Source organism: Acanthisitta chloris, unplaced genomic scaffold (genome assembly GCF_000695815.1).
Source record: "Acanthisitta chloris isolate BGI_N310 unplaced genomic scaffold, ASM69581v1 scaffold450, whole genome shotgun sequence".
Lineage (NCBI taxonomy): Eukaryota > Metazoa > Chordata > Aves > Passeriformes > Acanthisittidae > Acanthisitta > Acanthisitta chloris.
The window spans coordinates 51,076-66,620 of record NW_008651989.1 but is presented as its reverse complement, the minus strand read 5'-3'; the positions used below and the strand labels follow the sequence as shown (position 1 = coordinate 66,620).

Below are 15,545 nucleotides of genomic sequence, written 5' to 3'. Positions count from 1 at the left end.
CTCTGTAAAGTCACATCTTTATGTAACACATCAAATGCTGTTGTGTAGCATATAAAATGCAAGTAGAACCCCAAACCAAATAATTTATTTGGTGCACCTACAGACTTCATGCAAATTGATACATTTTTGAAGATGATAACTTGGTATTACATTGTTTCATCTCATTTTGGTATAATATACTGTTGTCTTTGAAAAGCAGAGGTTTGTTTTGTATTTCTGGTTTAGTTGGGTTTTTTGAGAACAGATTTGAGGACAGGACTTACATTACAAATATATTCCTAATAGGTGTCTTTTTTGATCCCGGACTGTGGCATACTACCTGAAGTGCTGAAAAGCACAATTGCAGATATTGGAGAGTACTACCTGGTGAGGAATTTAGCCCTTCATGAATTGGTCGCTCACGAATTCATTGATGCATTTGTAAAGAAAGGTAAGAAGGAAATCAGAATGTGACACACAGAGTAATAGTGTCTTTTTTTCATAGCATGGTAAAATCCATGTATTATTTATTCTGAAAAGTATTTTAAAGGAAAGGAAGGAAAAGTAGTAAGAAAATTCTGCATTAATTTCTTTATTTGCTGCTTTTTCTGCTTTGTGATGTGTCAAAATTTGTTTACACCCATTAGATCAAAAACTCCTATGATTGTTCTTTATTAATTTCTCCCTATTCCATCTTAATTCTCTGGCTTCCGTGTATCCTCACACTTGTTCTTCTACACATCATTTTTATGCAGATTTCTTTAGACATTGGCTCCCTTCTCCCTTTCTCATTCCTTCATACTTCAACTCAGGGTGGTGTTAACTGTGTTCCACAGCAGGCAAAATTCAAAATATGCTTCCTTATTTTTTCTTTTTTTTGCTAATGGAGCTGCAGCAAATGATCCTCACACAGTAAGAGCAAAGAGGATGTGAAGAAAGATACAGGCTCTGCCCAGCCAACTTGCTGTTGCATACACAGACCATGCTGTTTTCATCTGGCAGGGCTTCTTCTTTGGCTTATGACAGCTATTGTATCCTTCAGCTGACAGCCAGGGAGGGGAAAAAAAACTGTACAGGGAAAAGAGAGGAGAACAGAGAACATGTAGGTGAAAGAGGAGAATTTACTTGCTGAATGCAGGACTCTTTTCTTATTTCCTTTGATCTCATTAATGTGTTTTATGGAAGCAATAACATTTGTATGCAGAGTTCACAGGGTCTGACACTTTGTGACCAAAATTGGTTAGTGGCAGATAATGCTGCAAAATATGTTTAGTAATGTGAACTTCTTCCATCTTGTCCTTGTGTGAACTGGTAATAGAAATGTGTCTGAAAGAAGATTGGGGTTTCCATATGCTGAGTGGGAAGAGTCACAGGTGGAATGAAATTTTCATATTGGGGCATTTTCATATTGGGGCGTATTGTTAATGTCTGTATTACAGGTCCTTTAAAATATTGCCAGTCCAAGGTTTCTAAAAGGAATAATGCTATTTTGCTTGAGAATGTAGAATAAAGTTACTTGACAGAAACACAAAGGCTTAGAGTGATTCAAATGGTATTTGCAATGTTTGGTTATCTTGAGGTGAATTTTTTATATTGTCATGTCTGTCTTTAGAGACTCTGTAATCTCACAGTTTTCTGCTTTACTGTTAAAGGTTCCTGCTATGCACTTACCTATAAGACAAAAATTGATCAAGACAATACTGCAGCTCTGCTACCAAATGGTATGTGCTTTTGTTTTGGTTTTTGTCATATGTATTGATTGTGGTCTGGGTTGTTGGTTGGTTTGTTTTGTTTAAATTTGAAAGTATGTAAACTGGAAAATAATGCTTACTGTACTTGCCAACTTCATTGGAAATATGTTTGAATTGGAAAAATGCTTATTTAACTTTGTCCTTCATTCATGTTATTGAATTATTTATTTCATCTAAAGGAAATTTTTTTAAAAATCAGCTTCACGTGTAGTCAGATTGTCAATGCTTCAACAACAGTCACAACCAGATTTACTGGAAGGTGTCCTTACCCATGGCAGGGGGTGTTGGAACTATATGATCTTTAAGGTCCCTTCCAAACCATTCTATTATTCCATGATGTGTCTGTGATTCCTTGAGAATTGTGTAACATGTTAAAAGTTTGTTTCAGTGGCATCACAGTTTTATGATCACAAAACTTCCCACATCACAGATGGCATTTTACATGTAGAGAAAATGAAGCTGTTTGGGGCTTCAAATACATTGTATTTTTTCTGTTTAATTGTGTATCAAATATAATAGAAATATGAATTGGCCTCTCAGCCCTCTAGCCCAAGGTGCTGTTATATGACAGATGCCTATCAGGGCATGTGTAAATTCAGATTCTTCAGAAGAATTTCACAGATCTGTTAGCACAGTGCTAGCAAAATGGATATTTTATAGCAACTGAGTTTGTATGATACAGGTGTTACAAGCTGTGCACAGTGCAGAGACTGTTACAGTTCCTGGTGATACCACTATCTGAAATCATCATCAGCCTTACTTGTTCTTCTGTATTATACTGTTAGTTGTACAGTAGAACCCAAAGACTGTAGTAGAGAGTTGTGGTGTGAAATTCTGTACCAAAGCAGCAGCTGCCAGATTTGGTTTATGAACACAGAAGTGGAGTTGTTCCAGCACATACCTGCTCATCGCTAACAAGCACAGTTTACTCCATCTGAGTAGTCCCACTGGAGTTGGAGGAACTGCTTTTGCTTATTTAGTTGAGCAGAGTGTGTGTGAATGTTTACTAAATCAGGCTCTAGGGTAATGTAGTCCTCAGCTAATGACACAGCAAGGACTAGGGGACAAGTGGAGGAAAGATTGAGACAATGAACTGAGTAGTACTGTAAAAAAAAGATGACTATCTCAGGAATAATATTACACTTTTCTTATTCTAGTTCATAAGACCTGTGATAAAAAAAGAGTAATTGAGATCTGCTGCTCCAGCTGGATCCCTGTAAATCTATGGGGCCTGATGGTATTCATCCAAGAATACTTAAAGAGCTGGCTGATGTCATTGTGAGGCCTCTCTCAATGATTTTTGAACAGTCTTGGGAATCTGGCGAGGCCCCAGTTGACTGGAAGCTGGATAATGTTGTGCCAGTTTTCAGAAAGGGCAAGAAGGATGACCCTGGTAACTATAGGCCTGTTAGTCTCACTTCAGTGCCTGGTAAGTCCATGGAAAAGATTATTCTGGGAGGTATTGAAGAATACCCGAAGTACAAGGCAGTCATTGGTCACAGCCAACATGGCTTCACGAGGGGTAAGTCCTGCTTGTCAAATCTGATTTCCTTTTATGACAAGGTAACTCACATAGTTGATCAAGGGAAGCCAGTTGATGTAATCTTTTTGGATTTCAGCAAAACTTTTCATGCAGTCTCTCACAGTATCCTTCTGAGCAAAATGTCCATCACACAGCTGGATAAACACATTGTGCGATGGGTGAGCAGCTGGCTCAGGGGTTGGGCACAAAGGGTTATAGCAAATGGGAGTACATCAGGCTGGCAACAGGTCACTAGTGGGTTCTGCAGGGCTCCATCCTAGGCCCAGTGCTCTTCAACAGCTTCATAAAGGACTTGAAGGGCTGCTAATTATGTTTGCAGATGATATAAAATTGGGACGAGCTGTTGACTCCCTTGAAAGCAGAGAGGACCTGCAAAGAGATCTTGTTAAATTAGAGGGGTGGGCAATCACCAACTGTACGAAGCTGAACAAGAGCAAGTGCTGGATTCTGCACCTGAGATGGGGCAACCCTGGCTGTGGAATGAGATGCTGGAAAGCAGTACTGCAGAAAGGGACCTGGGGGTCCTTGTTGATGGCAAGTTGAATATGAGTCAGCAGTGTGCCCTGGCAGCCAGGAGGGCCAACTGTGTCCCCGGGTACATCACACAAAGCATTGCCAGCTGGTCGAGGAAGGTGATTATCCCACTCTGCTCTGCACTGGTGTGGCCTCACTCCAAGTGCTGTATGCAGTTTTGGACACCACAATATAAGAGAGATATAAAGCTGTTAGAGAGCATCCAAAGGAGGACAATGAAGATGGTGAAGGGCTTAGAGGGGAAGCCATACAAGGAGCAGCTAATGTCACTTGGCTTGTTCAGCCTTGGGAAGAGGAGTCTGAGGGAAGACCTTATAGCAGTTTACAGCTTCCTCATGAGGGGAAGCAAGGGGGCAGGCACCAATCTCTTTTTTCTGGGAACCTAGTGACAGGACCTGAGGGAATGGCCTGAGGATGTGTCAGGGGAGGTTTAGGTTAGATATTAGAAAAAGGTGCTTCACCCAGAGAGTGTTTAGGCAGTGGAACAGCTCCCCAGGGAAATGATCACAGCATCAACCGTGACAGAGTTCAAGACATCACTCTCAGGCATGTGGTGTGATTCTTGGGATGGTCCTATGCAGGGCCAGGAGTTGGACTTGATGATCCTTTTGGGTCACCTCCAGCTCTGAATATTCTGTGATTTTATGAGTTATAACCTTTTTTGTAAGGATTAACATGGTAATCCATTTAACTGGAACTAAGGAGTCTGCATTACGTTAGTAATGCCATTGATCCAAAGCTAGCATTGTAAGAGGTATATGGTTCTCAGAAGACTTCAAAGGCAACCAAGTACAAGATTATTTCTATTAAAGTTTGTTTTGTTTATAGGAAAGTTAATTCTATCAGTGGATAAGGATACTTATGAGGAACTTGGACTGCAGGGTCACCCTTCTCGGTATTCTGGCAAAAAAGCAATGAGATATAGTAAGTATTATTTTTGTTAACAGTGCTTATTTTCAGTTCTGTCTGTGAAGCACCTTGTTAGGCTGTTGAACCAGCAATGTTGAAACTTTGCTTTTCTTAAAATTAGTTACTGTCTAGGTCATATTTTTCCAGATGCAAAACAAGGACAGCCTGAAGAGCAAAAGTACCTTTTTTTCCCCTAATAATAAAGCAGCTATAAGGAAACAAATATGTGATCTTTTCAGTACTCTTTATAATTTTTAATTTCTGGGTTTTTCATTTTGTTGTTTATACTGAAATGATGTAGGACTCAAGAATTTTTGCATGCTGTGCATAGTATCTATGCCTTTTGATTGAAATCAGAAAATACTCAGCTAATTAAGGTCGTGCTTCCAATTTGTACACTATACCAGAAAAAAACAATCCTGTGAAGAGCCTCACCCAAGACTGCTTGCTTGAAAGGGAGAATTGTACTACATTGACACATTTAAAATGAGAATCTCCATATACCAAGTACTGGGAAAATGTTGTGATTTTTTAACAGCTGCAGAGGAGATATCTTGAGGGAGGCTCTTTGATAATTTGTCATTTTAGTAAATAAAAAAGCCCCAACATGAACACTATGCTGTCTCAAATGTATTGGAACTTGCAGCGGTTGATAGGTAGTTACCTAAATACTTCAGAAGGGGAAACTTGTTATCTATAGTATTTTGGCAAAATGGGATATTGTATTACCATTTAGTTTGTCAGTTAAAATGTATCAGTTGAAAAATAAATGTAACTTTTAACCACCTAGGAAAAAAAAAGCCCTGCTGAGAAAGTGTCACAGCTTTGGTTGTTAGAAATTCTAGCGCATTTTTACTGCTAGTAGCTTACCTAGTTAGCAAGATATTTGTAAGGCACTGCTTAGGGACCTCTGCCAGTGCCACTTCAAATGGAATCTGTCCCTCCTGTCCCTAGAAGGCTGTTCCAAATATATCCAAATAAGGACAGCAGGAGGTGAATATTTATTTACATAATGTGGAGTTGTATTTGCATAGTCAAAACCTTTGTAAAGATGCTGTATATGTGAAGAGGAAGGTCGATGTTCTTTGTGTTTTTCATGCTTAGGGACCTCTGCCAGTGCCACTTCAAATGGAATCTGTCCCTCCTGTCCCTAGAAGGCTGTTCCAAATATATCCAAATAAGGACAGCAGGAGGTGAATATTTATTTACATAATGTGGAGTTGTATTTGCATAGTCAAAACCTTTGTAAAGATGCTGTATATGTGAAGAGGAAGGTCGATGTTCTTTGTGTTTTTCATGTTCTTTCAAGATGCTGTATATGTGAAGAGGAAGGTTAATGTTCTTTGTGTTTTTCGTGTTCTTCTATTTCTTATTGAGTTTATTATTAAAATTTATTCCAGTTGAGTATCAATTGCTTTTGTATGTTTTCTGCAGTTATCACTATTGACTTGACTGATGCTGGCTTTCACCCTGAGAGCAAGAAACACAGCAGAGTGCTTTGGGCCTTGAAAGAAAAGAAACCTTTAGAATTTGACTTCCTAATGGCTTGGTATAGTACAGGTAATAAGTAAATGTAAAGCTAGAATTTAACTGACATAAAGTCCAAATATTTTTAGTTTACTGTTCTTCTGTAGTGATTGTACAAATGCAGTTTTAATGGAGGGAAAAATTAGATTAAAATGTGTTTGGGTGAAACTTTTTGTGTATTTTGTTTATTTGTTTGGGAGGTGTGTGGTACTTCCTACATAGCAGAACATTTCAGTTCAGGAACACAACAGTGATTCATAGGAGATAGATTAGTTGCTTCATTTCCTTTTCTCTATGTTGCCCAGGCTTTCTGGCATCACTTTGCCTATTTGATGATGCTGCCTCTTCTTTACAAATTTGTGACATACATAACCATTATTAATATGCATTTTGTGAGGTTTTATAACTAATACACATTAAGTTACATATCTGGTTACATACTCGAGATGGGGAACTTTAATTTCATCAGTAGCTATAGAACACATACAGATTCCCTATTTGTGTCGTGTGCCATGTGCTCCGATACATACACAGTCTGCTGTTTTATCACTTTATTCTCAAGCACTTGTCTGAGTTTGGAGCCAAGTAAGAAGTTGTTATAAGAAACTGTATTGTTTAAAATCATCTTCTAGTATTTGTTTATCTACTGTTTTCTAATAACATATTTTCCCCCTGGGACTTGTCTTGTTTTTCCTTTGGAGGTCATTTTTCCAAGTCCTCAGTTGTTTGCATTACCTCAGAACAGGCTGTATGTAGGGATATATAATATTTGCATAGAATTGATGAAAAGTGCTAGAGTTTGTACTGTCAAAACAGGTTTTCCTCATCACAGATGTGTAGCTTTTAGTGTAGCTTTTAGTGTTGCTCTGCTTTGAGCCTCCACACTAGTGAGGAGGGATATTAGAAAGGTCCCTGAGAATGCTTTCCCATCTGCTCTTTACAGTACTCATTTTTCCTGGCTCTTATGACCAAGTTTCAGAGGAGGTTAACTGATCTGAGAAATGAAAGCTGCTTTACAAGCTCCTTTAGGAGTGTCCCATGTTTCACTTTAGTCCTTCATGTTCCCCCTCACACCTTTTAAGTACTAATCATATGACAAGGATCCTTCCTTGTTTGTCATACAGAAATTGTTTAAAGGCTTGCAATTCCCATCCTTGTAGTCTTTTGGAAAGAGTCACAGTGAAGGCTGTTGCTACCATAAATGGTGACATGAATCCAACTAAGGTAGCAGATTTTCTTGTTCAGCTTGCTTGGATTTACTGACCCTGGGCAGAGAGGAAAATGCCTCTAGGGCTGGTATGTTTCTTATGTTTGTTGCTGACCATGTTAGCATTCAGGAAGGACACCGTTTCTTTTCCTCACTTTCTTACATCCCCCAAACAGGTCAGGTCAATCATTTCCTGAATATGGAGTTAAATCTGAATGTCTTTCTGTGCAAAAGTCTTCTGCTCATAACACGTGAAAGACTATTAGTGCCTTAGTACTGACAAAAATAAAACTTCTATAGATTTTTATTAATAGACATGAGACACTGTAGATTCTGCTGGAAGGGGAAAACAGGGCTGTATTTTGTGAAGAGAATCCATGTCCTCTGTGAGCATTCTACTTTCAGCCTTCCTGCTGGTAACTGGTGTTTCTTGCTGTGGCCAGCGCTGCAGGATTTTTTGTTTTCATACCTGTTTTTCCCACTTAGTGGTTTTGGCACCAAGAGGATCAGAAAAAGGGAATATGGAATGTCTCACATCTTTAATGACAGAGGCAAAACAATCTTTTCTTTTCCATTGCTGTAATTTTTGTGACAGCTTTACATGTTTATTGAATGAAATTCACTGGCATCCAGAAAGCTTTGACAATGTGCCTGGTTGTTGTTGACATGGAAAGCTATGCTGTAGCTAGAGGAATCATTCTGTTGGAGTTCTGACTGTAGTCTTTGAGATTTCCTGAAGTTAGGGCTCTAGCTGAGGCTCCCTTGCAGCAGGCATGTAAAATGTATGGGGTTTTTTCATATTTTACTAAGAATTCTAGGTCAATATTATATATTCTTTGAACATGTTAGTCTAAAAAATGCCAAGAGGAAGTACAGGCTTAAGTTCTGCTCTGGCACTCTTCAGACTTAGATTTATCTATATAAAAATACTAAATTAAGAATTCAACCACTGCCTAGCTTTGTAGCTGTGCTTTTTGGTTCTTGGCCCGCCTTTTTTTGAAGGATGACTAAAAACGATAATTTTAACCCTCCTTTTTCTACTCCCCCAAATGATTGTCCATGATGAGAGAGATATGGCTGATGGAGCTTAGGCATTCCATATTTCCTGGTAGCAAGTCTTAGGTATTGTATTCTGCAGTGAACTGTATCCTGTTCTTGATTGCCCTCTGTTCATACATGCCTTTTCTGTGGTATTTAAATGTTGTTCTGCACTTCATACTTCTCATGAATAAGGTATTGTTTCTTGGTCTCCTAGAGACCTGTTGTGACTTTGTGAAAATAGCACACAGTGTCTGGAATTTGAAGTTTAGCAGAATTGATTCCATGTCAATTATCTTACAGCTTCAAAAGCAAGTTGGTTAATATCTCTGAATTTACAATATGCTTGCTTAGGTTATGTTAATTTTTTAGTCTGGGTTAGTATTTTAGAATTTTACCTGCTGGTTTGGATCACTTATTAGTACTTTCCACAAGTTATGTTAATTTTTTAGTCTGGGTTAGGATTTTAGAATTTTACCTGCTGGTTTGGGTCACTTATTAGTACTTTCCACACGTCCATCAAGGTACATTTAAGTCCTACAGCTGTACTGCATTTGAAGACTTATCAATGTTTTCTTTACCCTGTCTTTCTTCTAAGTCTCTGTGCTCCAGACTATCCTAGAATTCCTCTTGACATCACTGATAAATCTGTTCTTAAACCTGTAGTCACCTGCTCACTTTTTCATTACTCAGGGAAAATGGTGTTCTGGGATGACATTCGTGCTCTGTTTCTTGTGTTCCTTTTCAGGAATACTCTTGAGTTACTCTTTCTAATGAGTTGATTTTATTACTTAACCAGTTAATCCTGCTTGAATATTCTATTGGCAAATCTATACTTGCTAGTTTAATAGTAAATGTACTGAGCTATACTGAGTTGCTGAATCTTGTACTAATTTTTATTTCCAAGGAGATAAGGAGGCTGAATATTATATGGCTTTTGCCAAAGATGACAACGTGCAAGAAGTTTTATGCTCCAATTTTGTATACATATGCAAAGGTTTCATGTATTCAATGCTCCTTTTGTTCAGTAGTTTTGTAACAGCTGTTTGTGGTACTGTGTTGCTAAGGTGCAGAAGGATCAACATTGATGTCACACTTTTCAAAAAACCAAATAAAGGCCCTGAAGCCAAAAGTAACATTCAGCACATTAAGGAACTTGCAGTGTCCAGTGTTACGAAGTACCAACCTGGAAGGAAAGCAGGAGGAGTTCTGCAGTACAGAGGAACTCTTTGAATGGCTGGGGGCTGTCTGCAACCAGGTTAGCTTGTAAGTGTTTGAAGTTGTTTCATCTTTAAATACATTTTAAGTAAGGAAAGCCACAATTTATTTTAAGGAACAGCTGAATAACAATTGAGACAGATACATTTCTATAACTCAGAAATCTGTTGTGCAGTTAAGCATTTGTTCTAAGTCTTGAATGACTTACCCCTGCTTTTAAAGGTACCCATGTGTACTGGTTTTGGCTGGGATAGAGTTAGTTTTCTTCATCATACCTTGTGTGGTGCTGTGTTTTGGATTTGTGACCAAGAGTGTTGATAACATGGGGATGTTTTAGGTGTTGCAGTAGTGGTGTTTAGTGCTTACTAGGCTTAACCCACAGCACCATGAGATCTTTTGTTATTAACATTGCTTGGTCATTAGTTGGTTTGGCATTAATTTAGATTATATTCATAGATACTACTTGTTTGGTACAAGTTTTGATTACTAAGACTTCCTATAGAATACTGAAAGTATGTGTATTTTAGTTGCTTTGTTGTTTTGGTTTTTTTCAGTGACAACAAATCATCTAGCTTCTTATCAACCTATTGCTGTCCTGAGCCCAACACAGTGGTGGACAAAGCTTTTTTGTGCACAATCACAGGATTTATAATTCCTGAGAAGATAATTCAGTTATTGGAGCAGCTATGGTAAGGGCTGACAGGAGCACATTGCTAGAACACTTGTACTTTTAACACTTTTTTGAAATAATTTTTAAGTACTTCTCAGTAGTGCTGTTGGAGGTAAATAGCAAAATATATAAAATGAAGACTTTTTTTTAGTTAGAAAATGAGCCAGAAGCTGGACTTCAATATGGATGCTTCAAATCAGAAAATGCCTGCCCTGTATTCTGGTCATGACTTTGTTTTTTATATGAGTTTCTGAGAAACTGTGACTGTATTGAGCTCCTACATTTTTAAAATTTCCCCTGTCTATGGAAATCAGGTGCCCTGAAATATGTCTGATCTAGTACTTTTAACTAGTGATGGAAAATATAATTGAAATCCCTTTATGAGACCAAAAAAGACTATCAGTGTACTTCAAGGTTATTACAGCATTACAGTAAAATATTTTATAGTGAGGTTTTTTTGAATCAAGTATTGTAACACAGGACACTGGACAGTGATGCATGGGGTAGCTGCAGTTCTAATTCAACACCAAACTACATGATACTGGTGTGTCATGGATGTGTGTGCAATCTGTTGTATTCTACATTAGTGCTACTGGTAGCAAGTTTAGGAAGCTCCTTGCTCCACGTGTGAGACAATGCTTGAAGCACCTGGTTGCTGATGATTGTAGCAGTGACCTGTGACAGTATTGCTGTTGTTTTATCTGGAATATGACTTGTTCTTTCAAAAATTTTCAAATCTCCTGCAGAAAGCCTCCCTAGGCTAGGGCTGGAAAACAAATTTCCTTGGATTTTATTCTCTGCATAAGAGCAGTGGATAATGACTGGCTTTGATTACCTATAATCTATTTCCTTTCTGGTGGTAAAAGTATTTGTGTCAAGCATAGCCTGACTATGTTGCTTCCTTCAATGTCTGTTTTGCCCTGATAGCAATTGTTCTCATTAAATGTTCTATTTTCTCAAAGACAGTGGGTGCTGTGGGAGATTCGTAACTGCTACCTTAAAACTTAGAACTTTTTCTAATTGCTATAACTTGCAGGTTTGCCATGTCTAAAAGTATGGTAGGAACAGTAGTCAGTCTCATTTCATTTAAGAATGTATTCTGATAGACTATTTTCTTTTCATTTTATTTATCATGTGCTGAAGAGAGTCTTTTTTAACTGTTAATAAATTTTCACTAAAGTGTGTCTTTAATTTTTTCTTTTTACAAAACTTTATACTTGAATTTGCTGCCTATTCCATTATAATTGTTGATTACTTTGTCTTCTTGCTTGCAGTTGCTATTTTGATGAGCCAAAACTGGCATATTGGCTGACTTTAACTGTGCATGGCTTTGCAGACAGCCCTGTTTCCTGGAGAGAGAGTGAACATGGTTTCCACAAAGGAGGAGAGAACTTGTACAACTTTGTCATTTTTAGAAATCTGGACTACTGGCTTCAGATGGCTGTAGGGACTCATGATGATTGTCCTCCATAAAGCTACGTCCACAGAAGAACCTAATAAAATATTTTTTATAAAAGTAATCATGTAACAGATTAAGTACTAAGAGTCTGCATGTGGTTTTGTTATTTGTAGCCAATGGAAGGAATGGATTTTTGTTTCATCACTGTCATACTGTGCCTTTTGAAAAACTTCACAATTCCAGCTTTAAGAAGAAGTTACATTTTTGAGAGTTTAAGTGCTCAGGAATTGACTGTAGGTGGTCCATTTCTCCAGGAGCAAATTTGGAATTTGAAAGCTAGTTTTACAGATTGCTTGCTAAAATGTTTGCTAGGAAAGCACATTTTGGGATTTAGTGTTTTATTTCTTTACACTGAAGATCTGTAAAACCTTCATGTTTAAGATATTTCAGCCTACATACTAGCAAATATACACAGGGAGATGTGTTTTCCCTGATTTGGTTGGGGGGAGGAGAATAAAGGTAAGGAGAAGGTGTGTGACAGTGGGAGGAGCAGCCATTGAACATGGAAAAACTAAAGGCTTACTGACCTGCTCTGGATTTGCAGATCCCAGTTGGTTATCAGAAGTATATTTATGACAGTGGTGCAAAAAGCTGCTGCTTGCTTTCTTACTTGACCACACACACACTCACACCCCCACCTAATTTCTTCTGTCAGAAGTAGCTTGTGGTTCTTCCTTATAGGGCAACTCATGGAGCTAAGATTTCACTGTGATGTGAAATTATTGCAGACATGTTTCTGGGAGGAAAGCTGTGAACATGCTCTCACACAATGCAGTTGATGTGAAACAGGTTTCATTAACAATAAGCAGTGATGCTGAGACCATAGGCAGCTACAAAGAATCCAGGTTACTCCTCTTGAAATCCATTAAAGGTTGGATGGTGGTATGGGGAAGAGGAAGAGGGGATTTTGGTTTTGTTTTAAGGCATGGGTACATATCATAAAAGTACAAATGCAGTGCTAAAACTGAAGTTGTTCACTTGATGGAGCAAGAGTTTGGTAGTGGAACTTAGGGCACTGCTGTAGTGGAAACTTCTCCTGTCAGAGTGAGTGGCACAGAAAAGCAGAAAGACCACGGGAAACAATTGAGCTCTGTATATTTTTTTTACATCTGTTCATTGGCTCTTTTCAGTGAGGAGAATCATGCTGGATGACTTACGGGTATTTGTCACACACCTCCACTAAACATAACCTCCTTTTGCTCAAGTTTGTGTCACAAATCTAATGAATCAGCAAAGAGTTTTCTAAATCATTACACTGTTTTTCATAATCATCCTGTCATGAGATGTTTCTAGGAGGTTGTGAGGAGCAGAAATGCCACCTTATCACATGTACACACAATCACAAATTGAACAGAAAAGAATCTGGGAAAGTTCTTATCTTGACACATGACTAGTAAATACTTAACATGGCTAACTTGAGCATTAGGTTTCATTACTATGCATCAATGCAAATTACTTGTTGGCTAAAATCTGCTTTTGAAACTGTCTGTTGAGGCATTATGGACTTTCACAAAAACTAGTAACCAGAAGTGTCTTCCTTTTTCCTCTTGATCAGAGGGTCAAGTTTTTACTTGATCTTTCCTGGAAGTTACACATGAAACAAAAATTAGAATACAAAGTTAAAATCAATTTTTGTGAAAAGTTGGTTGAAGTTTGTAGCTTCATAGCTACAAACTGTAGGTCCAGGGAATGTGCTCATTTGTCTGTCAGATTCTAGTAAAACTTTTTCCTCAACAATGTGTATGCATGCACACGAACAAGTGTAACGTATACTGCCTGGGAAAAATAAAGCTATCCAGAAATAAGGATCCTGTACACATGGATTCACTTCCCAGAGTAGTCCCAGCAGCAGTGCAGCAGCTGTGGGCCATGGCTCTAAACTGGCAGCAGTAGGACCAGGTGAAGCCATTTTTCTAATGAGTACTTGATTGCAGAGCACCTTGGGCTTGTTAGTGGAGTAGCTGCTGCAGAAGTGTTGGTGGGTACAAGGTGATAGCCTTGCTGAGACCATTCTGAAAGGCAAGCTGAGAAGGTGGTACTTCAGCTCTCAGTTCTCCTGAGGCTGTGAGTATTAAGGTTGATCTGTTATGGGTTTCTAGGGTGATCTCATCAGATTGATCAGTAGTTCCCTTAATCTCCTGTCTACATAGGCAATGGGCTGCAAACATTTCTCTGTGCTCAGCGGTGCAGGCAGACTCCTTTGGATATGTTGCTTCCTACAATCCATAGTTGTCTTCTGGTGGTGGCTTCAAATGGCTTTTCCAGCTAAGGAAGGGGTTAAAGTATTGTCTCTGAATCCTGTATCTTGAGATGCTGAATTGGTTTCTAGGTTTCCCTTGTTTTCTTTAAACCTGTACAAGATATAATTGAAAAACCTTGTGCTGTTAATAGTCACTGCAGTTGGTCTACTCTCAGACTTGGTGAGAGGATACTGTGTTAACCAGTCCTGTGCTTTTCTAGCAAAGTCCAATGGTGCACTTGCCTCTTAGGAGACAGGCTCTCCTGTGCTTGCTGGGCTTCAAGGTTGCACAAAAGAGGAACTGGGGATAGGATTTCTCCTTTCTTACCACCTGCAAACAACTGTGAACTTAAGCAAAGATTTTTTCCCTGGGATGGGAAACAGTGGTCTGTTCCTTGCCATCTGTAAGGTCAGATGGAGTACTGCATTGCCCCAGGAGACTCCCAAGCATGGAGGAGACCCTTGCTGAGAACAGGAACAGGAAGGTATTGCTCACATGTTTGGGGAATGGGTTAGGATGGAAGATCTGGGACTAGGCCAGGTGGGCAGTAATTCAGGGAAGAATTGGGCATGGCACATGAGATGGAGATGAAAGTTTTTGCCTGAGAATGAAAGATGGTTGCTGGTGGTGCTCTTGCCCTTTGTGCCTGCCTCTGAGGGAGGACAGGAAAATGCAAAAGGTTCCTGAGAGCTGCAGAAGTGATGGGGAGCAGCTGTGCACCAGCTGCTTCAGAGATCAAAGGGGACTGAATGCTTGCTAACAACTTTTTCCTCTGGGGAGTGTTTTATCTAGCATGGGGAAGGAGAGCCAAATATCTGAAGCAGAGATGAGCCTGGGGCAAGCTGGTTGCATGAGGAGTAGAAGTTTTTGTTGTCCTGCGATGTGAACAGTGATAAGCCACTCCTTGAGAGCCAGGGAACTGCCGTGCTTAAACCTTAGCCCTTCTACTGAGCTGTGTGTTCCTGCCTCTCTGCTGGTGAATGGAAAGGGGATTTTATTGAGAGGTTTCTGGGGGGTAGCAGAACCATCTGGAAATAGGCCACAAAATCATGTTCTTTTCCAGCCACACATTTGAGTAAGTGATTATGTGTATTCAGAAAATGGTGGGTGTGGAACAAATAGAGAACAAAGTTTCATGTTGACAAAGGGGAGATAAAAGCTTAGGCAGTTGGATAGCATGTGTTATGCAAAATTATTCTAAATAGAACATATTTGCCTTTTTGGTTTGCAAATGCTGATTGAATCAGAAATCTGCTTGGAGAAATAAAGGTATGTATCCCAAGTGAGAGAGTAAGGGTGGTGATAGTATTTTGTGTGAGGAAGAGAATACAAGCCTAGGGGCCTCTGAGAAAGTTAGAGATAAGGATGTGAAACAGAAATTTCATTATCTGATTTCAGAGATGTTGTGGTTGTAAAGGGAAAGCAGTAAGATTTGTCATAGATGGGATTTGGGGAATGCAGAAGAGACAA

The 15,545-nt window shown here is 39.0% G+C and overlaps 1 protein-coding gene across 1 annotated transcript; it reads left to right on the top strand.

Moving 5' to 3' along the window:
* Window positions 1-285: 285 nt before the first annotated feature.
* RPP40 (ribonuclease P/MRP 40kDa subunit) lies at window positions 286-11,868 on the top strand (the record flags this gene model as incomplete). Its single annotated transcript, XM_009075214.1, has 7 exons — window positions 286-430; window positions 1,632-1,700; window positions 4,636-4,731; window positions 6,151-6,276; window positions 9,556-9,754; window positions 10,261-10,395; window positions 11,651-11,868. Coding segments are annotated over 7 exons (969 nt in total), but the record flags the coding sequence as incomplete, so codon positions are not given.
* Between the last annotated feature and the right edge of the window lie 3,677 nt (window positions 11,869-15,545).